We start from the raw sequence: 24,385 nt of genomic DNA, 5'->3' as shown, positions 1-24,385 counted from the left end.
AAGTATTGGTTACTATAAATAATAGTCATTATAAGCCAAGACTTGGGCTTTACCAATTTGCTGACTTGCAAGTATATGAGTTATGGTACTAAGTGTATAGTGAAAGGTTGAGTAAGTATAATTGTAATCATGATTTATTACATTGTCTGAATTCTTTGTGTATCATTGTAAGTATAATGGAATTCGGATTAAGCTTGGCGATAATACTGACATTATGCCACATTGTTATCTTGGTGTTGCAGTAGGAATTCCAATTATGAATGCATATGTTATAATTAGGATGCATGGTAATTCTAGAGTTTGTACATTTTCATGTTTTGTATTTTACAATTTGTTCTGCAATTGTTGCGAATGATAATTTACATAATTTGATAAATATTCTGATTGTCAATTAGAATATTTAAGTACTCGGTATGCTGTGATGCGTTGGCTAATTAGGTTGGTCACACATTGGTCACATGCCATGTGACTTGTCACCTTGTCACTTCTAGTCACTTGTATTGATTTGCCACATACTAGTTTGGTATTATACTTGAATGGAGGCAAATATGAGGTAAAGCGAGTGATATATGTTCAGTTGAGTGTTTTACTATTCTAGTCACAGTTTGTCACATTTGTTATTTCTAGTCACATTTTAGTCACATTGTTGTCACAAATATCGGTTTAGGTTTATATAGAGTGTGATGCATCAGGGTAAATGTAATACCTATGTGTGTGAATGTAACACCGAGTTGTCACATGTCACACTTAGTCACATTTGACCTATTTGTACTTACTATCTTGATAAGACTGTTGTTATGACTCTGCACGGTAATGTCTAATGGTCTGCTATAGTTATTAGACTGCAATTCATTATTATTATTGTGATTGAATTACAAATATGTTGTAATTTTGGCAAGAGAGTGCCCGGATTCAGCCATTAAAGACTGATGTGACTTAATTCTCGTCTCCTCATCTTTTAGATTCACCGCATGCACAGATCCCATGTAACACATGCAAGTCTTATAAATACTTTCCAAACAATAACCAATCATAAGCCGTAAAGAGTTTATGGCAATTCTACAGTGTACTTATAATAATAAAATACAATAAATAAAAAACTCTGCTTGTGTATGAATCCATTGTTGGTTCACAAAAAAGAGTGAATCATTATTATCCTTATTCTGTTAATGTCACCAACTTCAATATTCTGATTGTCGCTTCCATATGACTTTAAAGGAATACGCAAAAGTTGTGGATGGTCAATGACTAGTTTACATAGACATTTGTGGTGTCGATATAGTCTTTGATCATACTGTAACAGCACTGGTATTGTTCCTGTAAAGTCATAAAACTCGCATGTTAGTATTATTATGAGTGAAACAGAAATACAAATAAACATGAGGAACTTGCGTTGAATGCTTTATGTAATATATTGACATTTAAAATTTACAATATATTAATTATAAATATGCGTAGTGCAGTTTGTTTGGTGTAATTAACTTGAATTTCAATGTAATTGCTCTCCGGTAATTTGATATTTCATTTTTATGTATTCCGGAAAAGAATTTCAGAAAAAAAACATTTGCAATATGCTTGCAAAATCATATATATATGTTGTTTATACTTACAAAATTGGTTATGAACTCCGGACGTCGTACGAGCAGCTGACGTGAGATCTGAAAGATATCCACCTCTTCGTCACACTTCATTTGGTCTCTGGCATTGCTGATACAACAGAATAGTCCACTCTGGGAATACCCGTCTCTGTAACATTATAGACACTTCAGTCTGTACTCTTCAACTTTATTTATAAGTATGTTATGCTTTGATACGGTGCGTTGAAGACTTTAAAAAGATTTTGGCATGTGTTTTACTATCTCTACTTCGAAATGTTTACCAACTGTATAATAATTGAAAATTAAAATTTAGTCACTCAGTTTGAATTTTGAATAACACAAATCTATTATTTATCACTCGTGAATTTGACATACCGGCACATAACTACTGTAGTCTTGGTGTCGTCAGATCTACGTCGGCTGTCAACAACCTCCAGCAGCTGTAGCAAGACTGGCGAATCCTTAGGGACTGGAGAGTCTCTATCCCAACCAGTCATGTGGAACATTCGAACTGTGGTCGTGAAACTCTTCTCCTAAATGGGAACGTGATGAGGGAGATGGAATGTTATCTTCCATTTATGACTGAATAGACAAAAAAAACCAGACAAAGTGACTTAATATCGAAACAGCGAACATCGCAGAGGTTCACCGAAAGTGTTATATTAGAAAGAGTGTATGCGTTTGTTAAATAGACTAATAAAACTCTTTCATCTTTTGAGGTCGTGGCAATGGAATCACAATCCGAGAGGGTAATTAATGAACATCCAACCAGATGCTTGCCGTATGCTGACTATTCATGAATTCTCCCGAGCGTTGTGATTTCTTTCCGCAGCCTCACGGTAGAGAAATATGGCAGATGTAATTAATGAAGTAATGTAGTACTGGCAAAGGAAACATTACAAAAGCGACATGAACATAGGTCTGTCGATTGCACTTTCTTCAATATTGTTGATGTCATAGAGAATGCGATCCAGGATTACACATTCTTCCTTTTCAAAACTTTGGTGCGCACACTACATAATGGGTAAAACAAACAGGTCAATTAACTGTGAGATAATTTTTTTAGTTAGATTTGGTTAGCAGAAATCGGTTAAAATGGTTGATAATTTTCTACCTTATTAATATACTCATGTGTTACGAATTTTGATTCAAACATAGAGAAAAAACATGAAATACCGTTGCTTGGATTAATGTCCGAAGTGCTACCATTATTATCATCATACTATCGGAACGGTAGTTTTGCAGTAAAAAGTAAGACTGTTTTATATGAGGGTATCAACCATACATTTAATATTCTATACGAGGCGATACTGAATTATTTAGGATCCGGTGAGCCGACTTTGTTATGATGATGCATTTCTAATTAGCATGATTTACTGCATTGACAGGTCTAATAAACGTTTAAAGTTATAACGAAATCGCTCAAAACCCAGACAACAACATATGAAACACGAGATACATAGGTCAATATCACACCTGTGATAAAGCACATGTTACATTTTCATTTTTCTGTGTCGTTGTTTATAAGATAAATAGAAGAAAAAACAAATATATCAATAATGTATATATCATTATTTGTATTATGTTTTAAAGACAGATAAACATACCACGCTTTCGATTCCGATGTCATGTACATCGACATTCGGTATCGTAGAAGATGCCTTTTTGTGTTCCAATCTAAACTCTCCAATCCGTTTGTTTTCGGAGTTTTCATCCGGAAGCCACTTCTACAATTATTGATAATGCTTTTTTTATTTCGTTCCTTAACAGTCTTACCGCATTACATACATTACGTCAAGATTCAGATACTATATAATAATAATGTAATATGATTTGTAGCATATTTGAAACAACGATATTTGTTTTTGAACTATGTAGTATAAACAAGCGGGAGTAGATGTAGTTGACGAAGATTATGATGGTAATAATAATAAATTGCATAACACATGCACTACGTGTTCGATTCCTGGCCAACAATTGTTCACAATCGTGTGTTAAAAACACGGAATGACCAGGAATCACATTTAACACGTTTGGATTTTTCCTAAAAATCATAAATGCATGTAGTTTATTTAACGGTAATGATTCTACGCACTTGCTATCCATTAACCTAAACTATTGTCTTTTGTATTAATATATCCATATCTAAATTACTTATGGAATTTACATTTTCATTAGCAATATGACTTACAGTTTTTTTTACAAAGTAACCTTTATGTACAATACACTTACAATGGGGTCCGTCTCAATAATGACAAGCGTCTGACAGTTGTGGTCAATTATCATCGTCAACAGATCCACCACAGTGTCCTCCAGGGGAGTCTGTGTGACGAAGTACCCAGTCTTGGACGTGTAGGACTATTTTGGTATTAGATTAAAGAAAGCATTACAAATACGCAGCAATGAGCCTAACAATAAACTGAGATGTACATGATCAAATAAATTTAAAATATATATATATATATAACATAATGGAAGAAAAATAGTCTTAATTTTATCATTACAGATGTTAATTAGAACAGTAGGACGGACCTGCGACAATGATGTGATACATGTACGATATTTAAGTAATCACCGACAAAGTACTCACCGGCACCATCACCGCATTGATGTAGTCTGTTCTACTACTTTGCTGTGACCGGAGATAGGCCCTGAACCTGTCAGCTGGAAAAAAATCGTCATGAGGTAGGATATACATTCAATAGTGTTAATAAAACAAAAAAAAAGTGTAGGTAAAACGTGATTAAATATTAAGGCAAATTAATTCATACTTTTGACTAAGAAAAGAAAACAGGTGGAAACTAAGACGATTCAAATGAATATACAATATCGTACAGTACACACATGTCGTCTGAATAAGTAAAAACTCACACAGAACAATCGCGTGACGTAAAAGCTGTAACGAAGTGTTTTCTGTGTGAACGCCGTTTCAGAACCTTGTTCGATTTTGATGCAAAAGACGGAAAAAGGGATTGGCTGTAAATGTTAATCCTCTCTTTGGAGAATCGATTCGAAATTACGATATCATAATTACACACCGCATGATTTTGATTTAAAGATGACCGTATTTCAAGGGCAAATGAAAAAATAGCATGATGGTATAGGCGAAAAATAAAACGTATGAATTAAGTGTAATTCTGCCTTTAGGATCACTTATAATTTGCTATGCGTAATACGGAATATGTAAAATCACGAACCTGCGAGGACAGATAAGGTCCTGTTCTTCATCTTATTTGGTGAGAGTAACGCGGCTCTGTATTCTGTTTCATCGTAATTTGGTTTGGCGGACTGCGTCAACTACAAACATATTTTGAAGAACATTATGGTGAATTAGAATGAATAAAAGTACTGTTGTTACTTTGTATATTTGCTATATATTTCATGGGAATCAATATGTAGTAAACTGGAATAAAACTAAATAATTTCAAAAAATTACGTGTTGTTCTTTTCATGATTTTAAGAATTGCGCTACCATTACACACACGCGCGATTTCATTTAGGTGATGTGACGCCTTATGTTTGATACCAAACATTAACACATTGTACAGTAGTTGTATTCAACCCAACCTGATATTCCTTTCTGAGCTTTGTTTGGTTGGCAGGACCATCATTGGTGAGAGCACGAAGCTTTTCTGGGAAATTCATCCTTGAAATCAGAGTGTCTGGCATTTCGAAGGCTTCTATAAGGAGCTGATGTACAGCTATGTATTGTTCCTGGAAGGTAAACACGAAGAGGAATTGAGATAATTAGGAAGTGGTTTGAATACTGTCAATCGATAACAGATAATGCCATTAATTGTGTAAGTATAAAGCAAATAAAATGACAAAAAAAAAAAAAAAAAAAAAAAACTAAAAACGAATAAATACACATAAATAGTCACCAATGTGTTAAATAAAATTTCTAGTACTTTTGTATATTTACTAGATTTTAGTCTTGATTTAGCTCATATGACTAAAATTTTCGTGAAAAAAATTACTTGTTTTTTTCAGATTGATGCATACTTCAGAGTGACCGACACTGCAGTAGCAGGCTTTGTATATAAAATATCAAATAGACTTTTGTCTTCAATATATATCAAAAACCTACCGGTAGACATATCTATATCTTATCCTAACATATGTGTTGACCTGCCTGTACCATCTTTGAGATTTTGTGTATTTTTTTATTCGGTGGTTCTTTTTACTATTTAAACTAACTTAGCAAAAAGGTAGTATATCATGATTTAAATGACGCGCAAGGCATTATCAGGCCAAACGATCACTGTCGAACGGGAGGCTCCATCCTATAAAAAATCGTCATTTGCAGTGTGTTCATGGTCAAATATAAACCGGTTTTAAAGCAAAAACCACCAATTATCTAAATATAAGCATACCATTATACTTTTGTTATGGCAGCTATGGCCAATGTAAATCCATCAGCTTTGCAGACAATAATATGCCATAATGCACTTGCGCTTTTTATCACTAATTATTAATAATATCTTTATATATCAAGTATTTACAGTTGTTGCATGTAATTAATAGAAATACATTATAAAAAAAGAAATCAATGATAAGACTTTCCTGATTGACAAATTATTCAACGATGTTACTTACGGCAGTTTGAACCATGTTGACTCTATCCTTCCGCATAGTTTTAACGTACTGTAAGACGTCAACGTTTCCAGTTTCTTTCCCATATTCCAGGAGAGCGTCCAGGGCAAGGAAGGTTCCCGTCCTACCAATACCAGCACTGTCACAAATAACAATTAGAATGAATGCATTATGAAGACCTATTGAAGCATCGCACACAGAGAGAGTTTAAACAAAATATTAGGTGATATATTTTATGAAAACAGTAACTGACCGGATTAGTCTCGTTTTAATGTGATATCCCGTATTCTCACCTGCAATGAACAACCATTTTCCCTTTCAATGCAGCCTCGTAGTTCTTCACACGTCGATGGAAGACGACGAGTTCGTTAGGGTCAGGAGTCCCGTGGTCTGGCCACGTGATGTAGTGGAACTGATGTATCTGTCTGACGGCCTTGGTCTAGATTGTAAAGTATACAAAGTTATACGATGCTTAACCATAAAGAGGACGTCTTTCAATGACACATATTAAAATTGTACCTACATGTACAAGCATTAGCTTGACATATCTGGTAACTTTAAATACTATAGACAATGCCTTTGGATTACCTTTTTATTTGTAACCTTCAGATCCCTGATGACATAGAAGGCGTATGATCGTTCCCTGTCCAATATGATGTTGTAAATTGACGTATCCAACGGTTCTCCTTCATCAGGCCAATACTTGTCACACTTCGGCTAACGAAATCAATTCAGTAAGCAGTATTGTGTAATACAAGGCCATGGGACTGTTTTTATTCAATTTAACATGATTTAAGAACACAGCGTAGCTGTACAGTTACCCTTAATGCAGTATTTGATTGATATTTAAGTTAATATATTGTTTTCACTGAATTTTAATATTATTTTCAGGATTATCACCAATGCGCATAACTTAATTCTGTTTTTTCTGTGAAAAAATTAGGATTGGCAATTATAACTGAGCTTCTATTTCTATAATTAATATGCCTCTCTTCTTATACATTTTATTATAACAGTGTAGTAGCTTTGAATGTATACCAATGTAAATCAATAGTATATCTATTTGCATACTCTCCCTCCTTCTATGAGATTTGTCAGCATGATGATTTTTCCTGTATTTAGTTGCCAGATCATCCTCCAGAAATCGTTAACAGTGCCGGGTCGTGGTCCTGGAAACGTTTTATGTTAATAAATCTTTATGATGTTTTTAAGAAATACCCTCTATATGAATTATTTAGAAATGTCGCTTAGATTACCATCTATCTGCTTTACACAAATACTAAACAATATTTACTAGAATTATTACAGAAATGCAAAGATATCATATATATTGTCCAATGACGTAATCTGTACCGGAAAACACGTGATCCTTACTAGCGTAGTACGTACGTGTGTTTTAACTGAAGAATACGAATAACATCTTGAAATGTTGGTCAAAGAAGACATCCTAACCGAATAGACAAAATACATTGCCGAATATTCAAGGCCATTGTTTTGTCATTATGTCAGGTCAAATATAAAGCAAACACGGTCACATGCTATATAATTAACAATAAATAATACTAAAAGACCACGGCAGTTCATATCATGTATTTCTAGCTATATAAACGGGGCATATAATACTAATCGAAAATAATGCATGACAATATGGGGATAATCATGGAATATTTGTCTCAAATAAATCACTTTTGTCATTGTTAACTTAAATTAAAATTTAGAAATAATTCTTACCTTGTGTTGCAACGTATTTCGTAGGTTGTGTTACACTCTGTGAATTAAGTAATGTGAAGTTTACAATTAATCAGCGCTATAGTGGTTTTCCAAAATGAATTCTTTTCCACTATATATCGCTATCGATACTAACTACCGTCTTATAGCCCGCATTATCGTATACCTAGTATCTCTGGGATATCTGCTTTATGTAGTCTATCAAAAGAGCATGTAATGTACCTTAGACATATCGGAAATTTTGAGGAAAATCAAGTTTAAGTTATTTGCAAACAATTATGAGCTAGTTTCGTATTAAGTAGATAGATGTTTATACCATTGTTGCAATGAAACAGAAATTAAAAAAGTGAGACACTGGACAGGGATATGCGGGTTTTCGTATCAACCGATTCGTATTAAATCGGTAATAAATAAAAGGGTATTGAATGTAATTTTCAGGGGATTTCATTTCCATTTGTTTAAAACAGGGTTTTGTACTATACGATAATAAGTGGGTTGGACTGTACTGTTAACGTGGACAGTTACACGAGGGGAGAATTTACTTTAATTACGCGAAGGACGTTTTAACACGAATATATCCCCTGTTATATTCAGTGTATACATATACTATTACATAAATTCTCTTCATTTCCTTATTTCCGCGATATTACAAACCAAAATGCAAAAACCTACCAGATGTTGAATTACAAGATTACAAATAAAACAAATATGTACCCGTGGTATTCGAGAAATTAAACATTTTTAAAGTATAGTGTACCTACATCGATGTAGTTAGCGTTGATATAGTCAGACTTAGGATTGTTTTCAACTGTTTCCAGGACAACACGGGAATGGTCGTCTGAAAATCAAAGAACACCGAACATATGCAATTTCAGAACGTAATAAGACAATGAGTCTTACTTGACATATTTCTGACTCAAACATGATATACTGGTCTTAACGTTTGATGGTGATAATGTTAAGTGGCCCGTATGATTACCTTACGTTTTGTTTATATCTGGACAAAGTCATATGAAATACTTCCACTTTTACCTTTATGTATGGCATATCTGAATGAACATAAATCTTTTTAAATGTAAAAAACCCAGTTATAAACAACATGTTATAACAATTTTGTTTGACTCATTTTTATATAATCTTAAGAATTGATTACATATCATTTACATTCTTACATGGAAACGTGGTTTTGAATCTATTCTTTGCTTTGTTTTTGTCCATCATTCCGATTTTATGATCGTGTAAAGCTCCAGATGGTATAGACTGCAATACGAAAATATTAGATTATGTTTTGTATCAAAATCATGCATGCTCCCAAAACCATCTCTACACAAATGCTAGCTTAAATCAAATAAGTAATGGAACTACGGAAAAGTGCTATTACTTATAATTTTCCATTTTACGCACTTAAATTGTCGCACTATCTACTCCATGTTGAATTACTATTCGTAACATAAAACCAGTTTGCGGATTAAGTTATATCTACTTTGTATTCGTCCTCGAAAGCCTTGGCCTTATTCTGCAGTTTGCGTTCTACATCAGACTTCAACTCGGAGATAGGAATCCCAACTGGGTCGCTGGCGTTGTAGTAGTCATCGTCATCAGCACCAGTCCTTTCTGTGACCAGACCAGCGTTCACGTACACACTGGCACCAGCTTCGGGTGGCTCCTCTTGTCCTGTGATATATTATGTGTAAGATTTGGGTGATAAGTAATTACAACACGTTTATAACGCATTCATTGTTATAACGTAGTAATTTTCATTCCCATGAAAACTCTTATACTATGTCTGCAATATGAGTATACCAAACTATGCTTATAACGAAGTGATTTCGTTGGTCCCAAGAGGTTTGTTATAGCCTTGCGTTATTGCAAACACATCACAGAATGTATACATTGATCAGACATTTTTATGACGTTGATTTTGCCACATGTATGTGGCTGTACAATTTTATAGGAAACATCGAGTAAAATATCCATACAACCAATTGATAATCATAACATTTCTTTAATTAGTAAAATACTGCGCCCCGTTTATACTCTATGTATTTGAATACTAAGATATCGTATTATAAATGTGTTGATCTTTAAAGAAGTTTATCAAGTAAACCGAAAAGTGTACACTTCTAGGACTTAAGATTGATGTTATTGCAGACAGATATGATCTATTCGAGATCCTGAATCATGGACGACACGTCTATTCGTTATGGTAAAAGAGTTACTAAATTCTTTATTGTATGGGAATGCATGGCAAATAAATATTCATCACCTAGTATTGTGCTGTAGACGTTACTCTCCTCTATTTCAGAATTATGATAACGGTCTTCCATCGGTTTACTGTAAACACTCCCCCGGTTACCACGGAGGTTACTAAAGTTTTCTTGCTTCCCAGGGTCCAGCCGACGTCTGCAATGACATACTCTAAATGCCATATGTTAGCATGCAATCGTGTTACATACATTGTGCAACCTGTATTTATGCAAATATGACAAAACCTATGGATTTCATTACGATCACATAAAGGTAACTAAAAACATAACATATAGTGGGTTGAATCAGTTTGATTTTTAAATGGGTTGCTATATTGATTTGATATATATGATAAATTGGTAAATTAATTTTGAAAACTTATATTTCTTTTGAATTCTTTGAAACGTTATAGTTATGTATGACTTTAAAACCCATATTCATTTTGAATATTTGGGTAGACCAATGTGTGGTATGCACTGATGCATGTCAGAAATACAATGTCTAATTTAGGATTAATTCACACGAAAGCTGATGAAAAATGCAATTGCATTACATATAAATACCCAATATACATTTTTAAAAATAATTTACGTTTGTATAAATACCAGTGGACATTCGAGTATTACCATAAGCAATTATATCAGTCTACTGAATTGATTAAATTTGATTAGTTCATCTAATCATGTGATCGAAAACGTAACACATGTATTCCACCTATTCGGAAACCTCGTGCGAATTTACACCACACTTCTCGAAAAAGTCCGAGGCGGTGTAATTAAGTTTGATAAGTATGACGGAACACGGTCGCTTCTAATGACATGAAATACGTTAAGTGTGAAAAGAAAGGTTTTCAAAGAACTACAAAAAATAAATAAAAACACGTGTGAAATAGTTTCAAGATCTTTCAAATGAGACTATTATGATTTTGAATATATCGTCAATATGTTAAACACATAACGGTCAAAGCACGGAGAGTAGATGGTGTCAGTGTTTATTTCGATATGGTATATTATTTATTGAGATTTACCAAGTGAATAGAGTATAAAGATTTGTGAGGCCGACAGAAAACATATATAATAATACTGAAATAATACCAATCTCCTTTTGCTGTAATTTCCAGAGTTATAGATACATGATGTCAAAGGCATACTAATGCTGTTAAAGATTATTAACAACCATTAAGCTCAGTAGATTCAGTTAGTCATTATGTAGTGGTCATACAGATAATACAACTGACGATGAACTGAACAACCACATTCTAAATAAGAGTGGAATATAGTAACCTTCCGTATAAAATCTGATTAGTTTTTCTTTCTGCGCGTATATTGTGGATATACAATTAAGATTAAATACAAGTCTATTGTCACTATGTGACTTCTGTTGATATATATTGTTACCTTCTGATGAGGATCACTATTACGATGCCGACGACAGCGAGAGCTATTACTCCAACAACAGCTCCGGCTATTGGCCCTGCATCGACTGAAGGAGTTTGGTTCTCAGGCATCTGTACTTGTTCTGGTAAATCATCAAATACCGTCAGGGAATTAAAAAAAACCCAATAAATTTTAATGAATAAATAAAATAAAATCAGAGAAAATTACATTAAAATCAATGTAAAATAATTACACAAAGATAATAATCATAGCAAACATATAGTTGTATAAATTTTCATGAAAAGTGAAGTTCTAATAGGAAGGAGCATAAATGTGAACGAAGCATTCTTACCTGTTCTACATAAATCCCCTTCAAAACCGGAGTCACATGTCGTAAGACAGACACCGGAGTCCATCTGGCAGGTACTACAGTGGCCACATGTTAGGTTGCATATCCCACCGTATAAACCACTCTGACATTCTGTGGAAAACAATATTTTCCTAAAATCACTAAATATTTATCAAAGAGCATCATGATATTTTTTTAAAATCTTTTTTATGAAATTTGATAAGGAAAACAAGCAATTTCGAACCTCTCATTTATATTTTCTACTAATTTGTATTACTGTATATCGTTCTTTAATGTTTCATCCACAATTGTTTATGCATCGTATTAACGAACTTACCCGTGCATTCACCACTATGCTGGATACACTTACTACAACCATCAATACATTCCAACGAGCAATTTGTACCGAAATATCCATTTTCACATCCTAAAAAATATTTTCGGATTCATTTAACAACATATCGTGAACATAAATACTTTCGGTACTTTACGTAGACAACTAGAATGCACACCACCCTTAACCCATTTATTTGTATTTTATGGTATACCATCAATATCAATGCAATCGATATATTGAAAGAGTAACAAAATTGACATTCACATGTACAGCTTCTACAGTAAAACAGTATCCATCAGCAAATGGCGATGGCAATTCCAAATATCAGAACAGCCGGAGAAGTTTATTGGAGTGAAAATAAATAAATTATATTAAACACCTATACTAGACAAATCGTATTTGATTTTTGCAATCATTATACTTAATTTGTTTTGTGAGTTTATACATGTTGATTTTTCACCCATATTGTTCCTTCAGTTACTGACACTCTACCATTCAAAAGACCAACTAACAAATGTAACATAAATGACGTGAAATAAGCCCACCTACCTAAGCAAGCACCCGTGTTTTGTTCACACCGCATGTCCTTACAGTTTCCAGGACAGTTGTGATTACACTTAATACCGTGTTTCCCAGCAATACAATCTATGAAATCAGAAGGTGGTGATTTTTAAAAGCTTCAAACCGGATCCAGGAAGTAATAAAACATTGACTTTTTACAAAAGATATATATAACAAAAATGTTAATTATCTGTCACTTTTACAGTATCCTATTTACAGAACATATTTTTGTATATAACAGTTTTTCCGATCGCATAGTACTGCCCCAAAATACATTATGTAAGCACAATAATCAACCATATCAAAGCAATTGATTTCAGTTTTGACAGTAATAACCGTTCAGCGAGATTTGTTTTTAATGTATATATGTTATTACATGTAACGGCTTTGCTATTTAATAGTTCCCAGTATCAATCTGGGGCTAGATTCACGAACATTCCTTAATGATAATGAGTTCCTTAAGATAACTTAAAATTCTCTATAGAAAAGCATTAAAGAAGTTATGGAAAACATCTTAAAGATCTTTCTTTAAAATATGTATTGATTTCTGAGAAATTCTTTAAAGTTAAGGAATGTTCGTGAAACTTGACCCAGGTCAGTAAGATGCGTAAATTACTACGTAAAATCAACAATATACAGTTCATTGTCCTATATACCGCAACAAAAACATTTAAATTTTTCTTAAAAGTTTTCAATTCCAATTATAGGCTGATTACTGCTTCTCAACGTCACAAATACAAATGCAGAGTTTCCTTTTGACTACATTTAGCCAGACTGCTTTACGATGATACACACAGATAATTGTATTTTGATAAACGATTCTACACGATTCCAAAACCCAGTTTTATATTAGGACCTTTTGATCGCTTGATCTATCATTTAATCCACATACAGTACCTAATTAAGGTAAAGTTTATCGACACCGGAAAACAATTTACTGACATAAGGCATATAATAAAATACACGTTTTCGTTGCATCTTTAATGGAATTTGAATTATGATTTGGTTCTTCAAGTATGAAGCATCTGTCCTTGTGAAAAAAAAAAACACGATTAAGTTTTCTTTTTGAAAGCTTATTTAAAGGCATATTCGTAATAATGTAAATGATACTCACCATAACAATCGCCACTACCTCTTACGCATAATTTGTTCATACAATTTATAGAACAGTCAGTGTCACATCTATCACCGTATTTTGTTGGAATACATTCTGAAATGAAATTAAAACACACCAGTCTGTTAAAGATGTTCAACAAGAACAAATGGGATGTTATATTTTTCTTTTTATGTTTTCTAATTGTTTTTTTTTTAATATTTATAATGACATTATAATTTTGTTGATTTTAATTGATGTATCCGTTTTACTGTTTCAATGCAAAACATCCTAGATATGCAAAATTCAACACAATAAATTAAGCATTCAACATGGCTTGAAGTTTAAAGTACACCTTCAATGTCTTTTCTTCATAACAATGTTCTGTGTTATATTATGCAACAACGTTACAAATATTAATGACTATTCTCAAGAAGAAATTTGCGTATATTTGCCTTGAGCATGCTTAAGACGATAAATGATTAAAATGGCAATCTTTATTATAGACAGCGGACGAACTCATAAATGACTCTTTAATTAAGATATTTTTTTTATATTTCAATTTAAGTTGTATGCTTATTAACTTGTCAATAAGTCAATCATTCGGAGACCGCATATCCCTCTTAATCTAAACTTTGATATTTATCCAGTTGATTATACTTACCTTGACACTTTCCGACTGTCCTTTCACAAAGCTGATTCAAGCAGTTTAAAGAACAGTTATGTTCACATTGTGCGCCGTATTTCTTTGGAACACAATCTGCAAATATACTCCTATGAAATCATTACGCCGTTATCTCAGCCAATTAGAATCGACGTTACAAACAGCGCCGCCATTTATTCTCTATGGGATGATAAAGTAAATTTTGAAGCCAATGGAAATTACAAACAAAATTGAGTTATTCTTCCATATCATCATAGCATAAGGTTTCTCGATATCTGTTTCCAAAATAAAAAAATAACATTACTTGATCTACATGTATGTAGGATTTGACCAATATGAATTCCAGTCTTTATCATAAGGTCATACGTTAAGTTGACAAATTATGACGACAAATTATATATGTTTCTAGATAGCTCAGTAATTTGGTAAGCCATGGTTTATTTCTTTAAACATCTTAACACCTACAGTATATGTTTTATGCGTTAGAACCCCAAGTTATTTAAAGATGTTTTCCATAACTTATTATTGCCTAATTTACCACCTAAATGCATCCTTATATTCTATCGTTCGCTCACCCTGACAAGTTCCGTTTTCTTTTTCACATAGCTGGTTCAAACAATCCATAGAACAGCTATGTTCACATCTTTTGCCGAATTTCCGAGCAGGACAATCTTACAAATACAAGTACTAGTTACTGGTGTGTAATAGACTCCAGATATTGCCACTGTCGCTTTTTGTCGAATAGTCATTGACATTATTATATTTTGATAATTATCATTGTAAATATCTAATATTAGGTATTCTGGACTCTGTTTCATTAAAAAGCAGCGAATTGCAAATTTGGCATTATTTGTTTACCTTGTTGTCTGGTAATTGATTTTGAAATGCATTTTGATCAAAACAACACTTCACCAAGACATTTTATATCTGAATTTCATACCCTTTGGTCGAAAAGAGAGGTGGCATGATACACTAATAGATATAATCATTATTCTACTGCAAAACAGTTATCACGCACGCATTTATGTCATCTCCTGATCTCTTGGTTACTTGTTAGACATTAACAGTGTTTATGACATTCGTTAAGAACACATCATTGACATGAAACCACTCGTTAACACATCAATATATACCAATGTCTGCTCACCGTGACAGTTCCCGTCTGCGCTATAGCATAACTGGTTCACACAATTGGGAGAACAGTCATTTCCACATCGAGCGCCGTATCTCTTAGGAACACAATCTGAAAATTGAAATACGTAATAATTGACACATTATACATAATACCGCTGCTCTGCCGTTGATATATGCATTAGCCAGATCATTGAGTCATATTTGTTTTATAGGCTTGTCAAACAAAAATAAATATTATTCCATAATAACATTAGTATTAAGACGATTTCACATCACTTTGTACATCTTTTTGAACATGCATGTTCCAATGTTTACCTATAGAAGAAAGACATTAGTTAAGTGAGAATTCCATAAATAAGATAGCAATCAATCTGCAATACATAATACCAAAATTCTTGGAATTATGGAGAAATAACATAATTTTATAAATTCAAACATTGCTTTATCTAATATTTGCGTGAAAAGAAAAACTTTCAAAGTTAAGAAATAAACATCATAGTATCGTATGGCATAGCTGTTTTTGTTTAATGCTTTACTGTTTGTATACAATAACCATGAGTAAGTTAGTACTTACAGAAACAGTCGCCTGTTGTAGCATTACAGTTACCTCCATAGCAGTCAATTGAACACTCACTTTGGCAGTTTCCATCACCATATCGCCCTACCTGACATCCTGCATAAAATATTGTATTTGTTAAACTACAGCTATTTAGTAATCTTGTACACTTAACCTTAAACACGCTTATTATTAACAGAAAGACATATTTCCCGACTAAAATTTTGACAAGAAATAGCGAATCGTGGCAATGCCACAGTAAATGCTGTTACAGCAGATGTCTTGTTGTACCACAATAAAAAAGAAATTAAGATTAAAATATTAAAAAGCTAAATTATGGTACTATTTTCAGAAGACAGACACCAGGATTGACTTTTGTCCTTGTCACTGGTTGACTGGTTAGTTATGAATTATAGTTATGGTATTCTCTGACAGACATTTATCCTTATTTAAGACTGATGTAAACTCGGATAATCATATTGCAATTTAGGTGAAGTAAAGAAATTTGACTTTCAGGATATTTTTAGTACAGAATCAATTTTATTTCAAAATGGCTACTGTGTTGATCTGAAGGACCCCACTTATCTCTATCTAGTGTTATATGAGAATCAAGACTTTAGTTATAGAGCCTGGCAGCTCATAATGATTCAGAAGTTTTAATAGTAAAACACTGAGGTCTATGGACAACCATTTCTTTAGTTAATTAGTCTCCACAATGTCCCTGCAAGTGTTATGCTCACCCCAAACCTGTACTTCACACAACTCCAAAACAGCGTAGTCATCATACCAGGAATACCGTTTCGGGTTGTTTCTGTAGTTGTACACAGTCACATACCGACCTACATACGGGCACTGGTGTGTGATAATCAACTGTACAGAGGCGTTGGTACTACTCTTGTCCTCGTAACACAGAACATGATCAGGTGGTATGTCAGTGGTATTGGATACATACAGGTGGTATCCGGCAAGTCTAGCTCCGTATCCAGCTGAAAAAGAAAAAATCCGAAAAAGGGAAAAGAAACTACATATATGTAATACATCATTGTGTTAAGAACTGATACGTGAAAGTGCTATATGGTATATACCATCTTCATCGATTTCAGTTGATAATGTTGAGGCGATTTTCATTGATGTCTGAAATTACCCCATCACCAAAATCCCTTTCGCAATTTTGTACACTCTTAACCTATTTTAAAGACAGTCATGAGACTTCAGAACAATATGTACATATGAACTATTTCATTTTGAGCAAACTTCAGGATAGCCACCGAAGAAATTAACATTGGATGAACATTCATTGATTTGACAAGATAACGCAATACTTGAAAACTTAAAAAAAAAATAGAATTTATGGAAGATGTATCTAGTGGTGGTATTTTTTAGGAAACACTGATGATTTTACATTTATCCTTAATTTTGTATTGATTTTCTGCAATTCTTCTATGTGCACAGTAACGTCAATTATCCATGTACAGTATATACGATGTTAGAATCAGTATATATGTTTATAAAGATAATTACTACATTTCTAAGAAAACTGTGTATTATATAAATTAATAGACCTGTTTGACTCGATGTACCTTTATAAAATTGTGATTTTTGTAAAAAATGTTAAGTTTGTATAATGTTGTTAATCATAATTATAGTACACTAGTATTTACTTATCTCTAATGTCTTGAGTTTTTCCAGTGGTTTACAATGTATCATATTCATTATGTGAGCAATTTAAATTATATGTAGTACGCAAGGAATTGGATGTAAAAGTTATAAGTTTACCTACATAACAAACTACTTTAATTACTGTTAATATTCTGACATACATTCCTGTGATTTACTTACCTCTATAGTAGATCGTGATACTATTAATGGTCATCGGCTCTCCAAGATCAACTCTCCACCAGGCTGTTTTAGGACCGCCGCCCAGTGTATGTGTACAGCAATCATCTGTTATGTGTGTATCCCTGCATCCATCTATGGCTTTACTAGCTACCCATTTGTCATTAGCATTACTACTTTGGCTTGCTTGTTTCCACCTGGCCAAGTTACCTGCACAAATGTCGATGTAATGTATTACAAAGCTACAAACTAACAAAAATGAGGATTTTATTGTCAGAAATATAGCAAATATTTTTTGTTATTTTTTTTCATTATTATTTATCATTCATATTTAAATAAGACAAGTGTCATAGATACAATTTGATTAATCAAAAACATCATTATCTACCGACTAGGAATAACTTTGAATCAATCACAACATAAACTTGATAGCACTGTTTTGGGATCATTACGGAAGTTTGTCATTTGTCTTCGGTCCCCAACTGGGGAATTTCGTTTATTTTGCAAATATTTCGGCTGTTTTTTCCAACAATAACCTTTTGTTTATAATCACGAAGACATAATTGAATTACTCTTATTTGGATTTTTATCTTCATCCTAGTTCATCAATGGGGGCTTGTTGATGTTAAAATGATATATAAAAAAAACAGCTATTGACGGGTCGAATCCAATGCGGCTTCCATTCATATATCGATAGGTAATAAGCGTTTTGATTTGGATAATACTTCCTTAACAGACAAGGTAAAGAAAACATATGATCACGTGTTTAATTACAATGTATTATTATATGATGACGTAAATATTCTATTAAATTTTAAACAATTTTTCTCAAGCTAGGTAATTCTAACTGTCAAACGCAGTAATTAAAATAGCAACTTTTTGTCTGACCCATTCCCTTCTTCCCAATATCAGACTGATTGTAAGATTGAATTGTCGCTGACTTAATGTTAGTTTAAATAATCGACAGCGAATATGGAGGTACTCCATTGTATCTGATATACTCAAACAACCTCTACAATTGATCAAACAGAAGACAACGAAGACCTTGAAATAAAAAAGAACCTGACAATATATAGAGACACATAAATATATCGACTATAATATATTATACATTTATAAATTTATATATATTTAGAAATATATCGACTATGATACATTAAAAATGTATACTAGGTATGCAATATATTCAGGTATCTAATATTCATTAAAAGTATTTTAATTGCATGGTTATACATTTACTTGACCCTGTACCTAGCCTAACTAACCATTATAAACATTACAGACCAGTTATTTAAAAAGTTATAATACGAAGCTAAAGCATATGGGATAATGACAAGTAAGTGAAATACGTATTTTTTAGATAAGATTAACTTTTAGCACTATGGTCATAAAGCACCCAGTCTTGTCGATAATGTGTGTGTTTGTGTCTGTGTATATAGTACAGAGTAGTGCGTGGACACGCTTTCACCTGAGTTAGCGTGCACGTGCAAGGCCAATGCCATGCGAGGCCAATGGAACACAATCAACCAATCTATTCCCTCGCCTCTCATACATCATAATAACAACTTACATACACATAGGTTTACATGCACAGAGGGTACTATATATCACAAGGGACAATGCACAGCGCATCTATAAACACCTAATTTATTGCAAATCATATATACCGTGAATTTAAACACAGCGACATTTGTAACGTTAAAATGTTTAAACAGATATTGTATTACATGTTATTGATATCTCATTGAAGGTGCCGCACTGCCCAAATGGGTAAGTCCCCGCATGTTAACACAGGCCCTTCACCTCTGGGCTTCGAGTTCGAATTCCATGTGGGACAGTTACCAGATACTGGTCAGTAGTTTTTCTCCGAGTACTCTGACTTTCCTTCATTAACAAACTTTGCGCGTCCTTTAATAGCCCGTGCTGTCAATATGATGTTAAACTAATAAAACCAATACATTTGACATCCCATTGAGCAATTATGATCATTAGATCATACTATGTAACGGTTGTAACGGTTTAAACCATGTAATGTACGGTTAATATTAACATAAGTTCTGTAATCGATGTGAAAAATCTATTACTTTCGATTTCTGGTTTCGTCATACATTTTTTCAAAGAGATCTTACTTAAATAATTACGTGAAAATATGATAAATATACATTTTAATATGTCTTCCATAAAGAGACAATTCAGTCTATAGAACATTAAAATGTGTACATATATCAGGAAAAAAACCAGTTCTAATTTAAATTAGATCAGTCGGTTTTACTGTGATATTCCTGAAAAGCCTATGATTGTGACATGTATGTAGTTGTTCAAACTCGCTGGCTGTTCGCCATTACACATTGTGGTCGAACTTCTTGTAAGCCGAACACTGTCCCTTGCTCGTAGAGTAATGCACCTTTGTCTAGAACTGCTCAGATTGCTCTGACAGTAGTGTGTTTACATTATAAGGTGAATTGCCTTGCCTAAAAATCATTTTATCATCTTCTCAGTGGTTATGTAGTTTATGTGTTTAACGTGCGTGACTTTGGCTCGGGTATGGGTACAGCGTCCAAATTGTACCTGCTTAATCGTATTGATCAACGATTTGATATTTCAACGATATTAATTAAAATATTAAACAATGACGTGGAATTTGTCAATATTTTATACTATATATTTCATAAGAAATGTAGAACAATACATTTATGCCATATTTTGCTTCTTGGTTATGTAAAAGAATTAGCCTGAGTGAATTGTCCCTTTAACAAAAAATGACGAACTGCATTATCAATCAGAAAGTTATTAATTATAATAAATAAAAGTAAAAAAACACCAAGCAAACATCTATGTTATTACCAATTATTTTGTGTTCAGATATTCCTCTTGTATAATAAGTACTTACTTTTAGATTTCAAGGTTTGAAATGAAGAGAACAAAATAAAAATCACAACTCTTCCCAGCCATTTTTTCCCGAACACCATTTTGTGTCAAATGATTGCACACCGACAAGGAAGTAAGTCTGTCTGATATCCGACGGTGTGTTGACAATATTGTACAAATATAAGTGGTTTGACTACATTTCGTTGATGAACTCGTCCTTACATAGTGTGCCACGGTCTGTTAGTTATCAATACGTACTGCACGACGTCTTATGCAAACATGAATTTTGTAACATGACTATTCAAACACGATGAGACCACATCATTATACAAAGGTATGCTGTTTTTCTTCATTAAGTGTACATTATAGTTTAAATAGCAATAGAAAAATATTAATATGTACGACATATTTGCCTATGATTGAAACTTTACCAGACTATAATACACACCGAATAGATGAGTATTAAAGAAAGAATGCAAGATTAATATGGGACGTTACATGCCGATGTCTATTGATTTCTGTCCTCTTGGTTTGTCTACATCTCATCATTCACAAGCATTAGCTAAAATGGTAGGCCTATGCACATTGTTTAACCTAACCATCTACAGATACCGGTATATATAACCTTCCAATCAGATATAAATTGTAGATATTTAATATAATTTTTTCTGCACTTTGTACTAAAACCGGACATTAATATACTAACCCACTACCTTTCCGAATAAAAACTAAGAGTTGTTTTAAACAATAATAGCATAAGAAAATTGATAAGTAATATTATTTAAATTGATCAGAAGGTGATGTTGAGTGTTATACTAACGTTAAGCTAATAACTTTTGTGACTCTAAAAATTATCATTTTGATTGACATTGCCTTTTTAAAAAAGATTCACCTAATGCCTGTATCGCTCACCTTTTTGTTAATGCAAGTTATTTTCTGTATAACGGTTCATTGTTTCTGTCATCAACAGTTTTAAAGAGTTATCCCTGATTTACATAATGGGACCCACATCTTCTTTGCTTGGGGTCAGATCAAACAAGTATACACACTCTATTCCCCTTTGACCAAAGATGTGTCTGACCAAAATAGGGTTGTTATTGTGTGCCCTTTGGTGGCTATGACAGATAAGCTTTATATTTGTTTACATATACCTGCAGTTTAGGAAACAATGATATGACATACAATGTATGTTTAAGATCAGGTCGGAGTCCCTTGTGAGTTATAGAAGGGGGGGGCTGTTTTCATGTTTGGTCTAGTTTTGCTGGAACCCAATCGTAATTTTGAATGATTGCTCATGAACTATCTTGTCAAAAAATTGGAAAATATAACTTATTGTTAAATATAGGCAACAATGACCTATTTTTTGTAAATTGCCAATCATGCAAGAATAAAGTTCATCTGGTACCGTCCTCTGCGAGACGTTGATGAATAAGTCATGAACAATCATGGAAAATTTAAGAACATTCATGAATAATTCATGGTTTATTCATGAATAAAATTCGTGAATATTTTTCATTTACTCAATTCATGAACTTAAAGCTGCATGAATAATTAAGGAAAAATATTAAATCATGATATTTACGAATTTTTTCATTTACGAATTTATGAACATTCATGAATTTCCATTATTCGTGAAATGATGAATATTTATAAATCACTTTTATTCATTAAATCATGAATATTCATGAAGAATATTCATGAAGAATATTCACGAACTTAAAACCATCATGAAAAAAGTAAATAAGTATTTTTCCAAAATTGTCAAGAAACATTCATGAAGCTTTATGCATATTGACACATTGATTCATAAAATTTCATGATGAAAAAAGTGACTCTCATAAACATTTTTTCATGAACAACAATCTGCTTATATTATTTAACGTTCATGAATCATTCATGAACATTCATCATGTCATGAATGCTATATCGCAGGGGATAATATACCAGAGAGAATGTCATATATAATTTTATTTTGCATTGGTCAATATATTTGCATATTTAAAATTTATAAATGTCTTATCAATGTCAAATAAAAAGTTGATATCACTAAATTATCAGAACTTATAATATTAAATCGCAAATGAAATTGAACATAGTTCCTTAATTTCGTTATCACGACAATGACACCTGACAATCCCAAAAACATAACACACGTATGGTAGTCAACTTATAATATTCCTCGGAAAGGTGGGAAATTAGTTATGAAACATATTAACAGTGATATGTTACTATTTTTGTGTATTTTATGCAATTATAATATTAGTTTATAACTGTACTTACTTTCACATCTCACTGGGGTAAATATAAGAACTATAATCAGAAGTTTATATTCGCCTTTTCTTTCAGCCATGTTGGCTTATGTTTTGGTAGACGGTTACAAGGAAGTATAACAGATTGCCTCTTGTAAATGTGTGTGATTGTGTGAGTTGTATTGATACACATCATGATCAGTATACAATGAATGAAGTCTTGATATCATGTATAATGGACAAGGACGTATGAAGTTATTGGTTATTTCTTATTATTACTTTGTTGGAATACTGACTCAGGTTGATGGTGAAACATTTGAATGATTTAGCAGGTAGTTACTATAAAGTCTATTGTTCCTGAGCTAAATAACTTCCCCATAACACTATCTATCGACATTTATATAATTAAAGAGGTAATGTGACACGGAATACCATCGAAGTAAGGAAATTAATTCATCCAATAACAATGCCTTTTTTTTCACAATGGAAAACCCATGTGATAAATTCCATAGCAGTTGGTTATCATTTGTATTTAAAACACCAGTGTGTGAACCTATTGGTCAACTCTAAGATCTCTTGATTCCCATTGTCTCTCAACTTCAGGCTACTGTTCATAGAACATTTTTTAAAAATGGCATTGTATTTTCTGTTTGCTTATTTAAAGTATTAAACAACGGAATATTGCTCTCTATTTAGGCATTATATTTTATGGCGGAAAGATATCACTATACATTGCATAGTGGTAAGTTTCCCTGAATGAAGACAACAAAATGGTCACCACGGTATAAATATAGAGTAAAGTTATGGGATAAATAAGTTCCCCCACGCGTGACTGTTGTTTACCATGTTTATCTAACTCTCGTTATTTAGTTTTAAAAAAGACACTCGCTCAAGTTCATGTCTCTTCAAAATTTGAAAATAACTAACTCAAGTTTTAATAAACTTGATAAACAACAGTCACGTGTTAGGGAACTTCTATTTCTCTCAGGTGACAGTTATATATAATGAATAGCATGAGACTTATTTTGCATTTTACAAAGTTACTTCCTTTTCGGTTAGGTATCGATTTTGACGTCATTATTTTGTGAGCGTTTTCTCTAAAATATATGATGTTACACCCATAAACACATGACGTCACAATCAATATTTACCCACAAAGGCAGATAACTCTGTTATATGCAAATAAAGAATAATCA

At 32.8% G+C, this 24,385-nt stretch overlaps 1 protein-coding gene across 2 annotated transcripts; it reads right to left on the bottom strand.

Annotated features, from left to right (window-relative positions):
* Window positions 1-1,179: 1,179 nt before the first annotated feature.
* On the bottom strand, window positions 1,180-23,326 carry LOC138325025 (receptor-type tyrosine-protein phosphatase epsilon-like). 2 transcript variants are annotated; one of them, XM_069270368.1, is made up of 28 exons: window positions 23,221-23,326; window positions 18,076-18,282; window positions 16,977-17,222; window positions 16,255-16,353; window positions 15,694-15,789; window positions 14,547-14,642; window positions 13,904-13,999; window positions 12,778-12,873; window positions 12,229-12,318; window positions 11,895-12,023; window positions 11,564-11,684; window positions 10,186-10,337; window positions 9,403-9,593; window positions 9,092-9,179; window positions 8,681-8,757; window positions 7,923-7,959; window positions 7,263-7,360; window positions 6,780-6,908; window positions 6,485-6,630; window positions 6,195-6,330; window positions 5,166-5,312; window positions 4,796-4,895; window positions 4,189-4,262; window positions 3,831-3,956; window positions 3,206-3,325; window positions 1,974-2,131; window positions 1,611-1,746; window positions 1,180-1,317 (listed from the first exon to the last, which is right to left on the bottom strand). In XM_069270368.1, exons 1-28 carry the CDS (start codon window positions 23,288-23,290, stop codon window positions 1,249-1,251), a joined length of 3,330 nt encoding a protein of 1,109 aa, XP_069126469.1. In that variant the 5' UTR covers window positions 23,291-23,326; the 3' UTR covers window positions 1,180-1,248. The 2 variants fall into 2 exon arrangements, with proteins under 2 accessions (XP_069126469.1, XP_069126470.1); XM_069270369.1 differs by lacking the exon at window positions 23,221-23,326 and adding an exon at window positions 20,963-21,082 and having other exon boundaries at window positions 10,186-10,322.
* Window positions 23,327-24,385: the final 1,059 nt, after the last annotated feature.

The sequence above is a fragment of the Argopecten irradians genome, chromosome 6 (assembly GCF_041381155.1).
Source record: "Argopecten irradians isolate NY chromosome 6, Ai_NY, whole genome shotgun sequence".
Taxonomy (NCBI): Eukaryota; Metazoa; Mollusca; class Bivalvia; order Pectinida; family Pectinidae; genus Argopecten; species Argopecten irradians.
Note: the sequence above shows the minus strand (reverse complement) of the source record. Positions and strands in the feature narration are given on the sequence as shown.

Coding starts and splice junctions, on each gene's coding strand:
- LOC138325025 (XM_069270368.1), bottom strand. CDS start 23,290: ATGGCTGAAAGAAAAGGCGAATATAAACTTCTGATTATAGTTCTTATA. Junction 3,957..4,188: donor TCAATGCGGTGATGGTGCCG/GTGAGTACTTTG, acceptor ATACCAAAATAG/TCCTACACGTCCAAGACTGG. Junction 1,318..1,610: donor CGGAGTTCATAACCAATTTT/GTAAGTATAAAC, acceptor ATGACTTTACAG/GAACAATACCAGTGCTGTTA.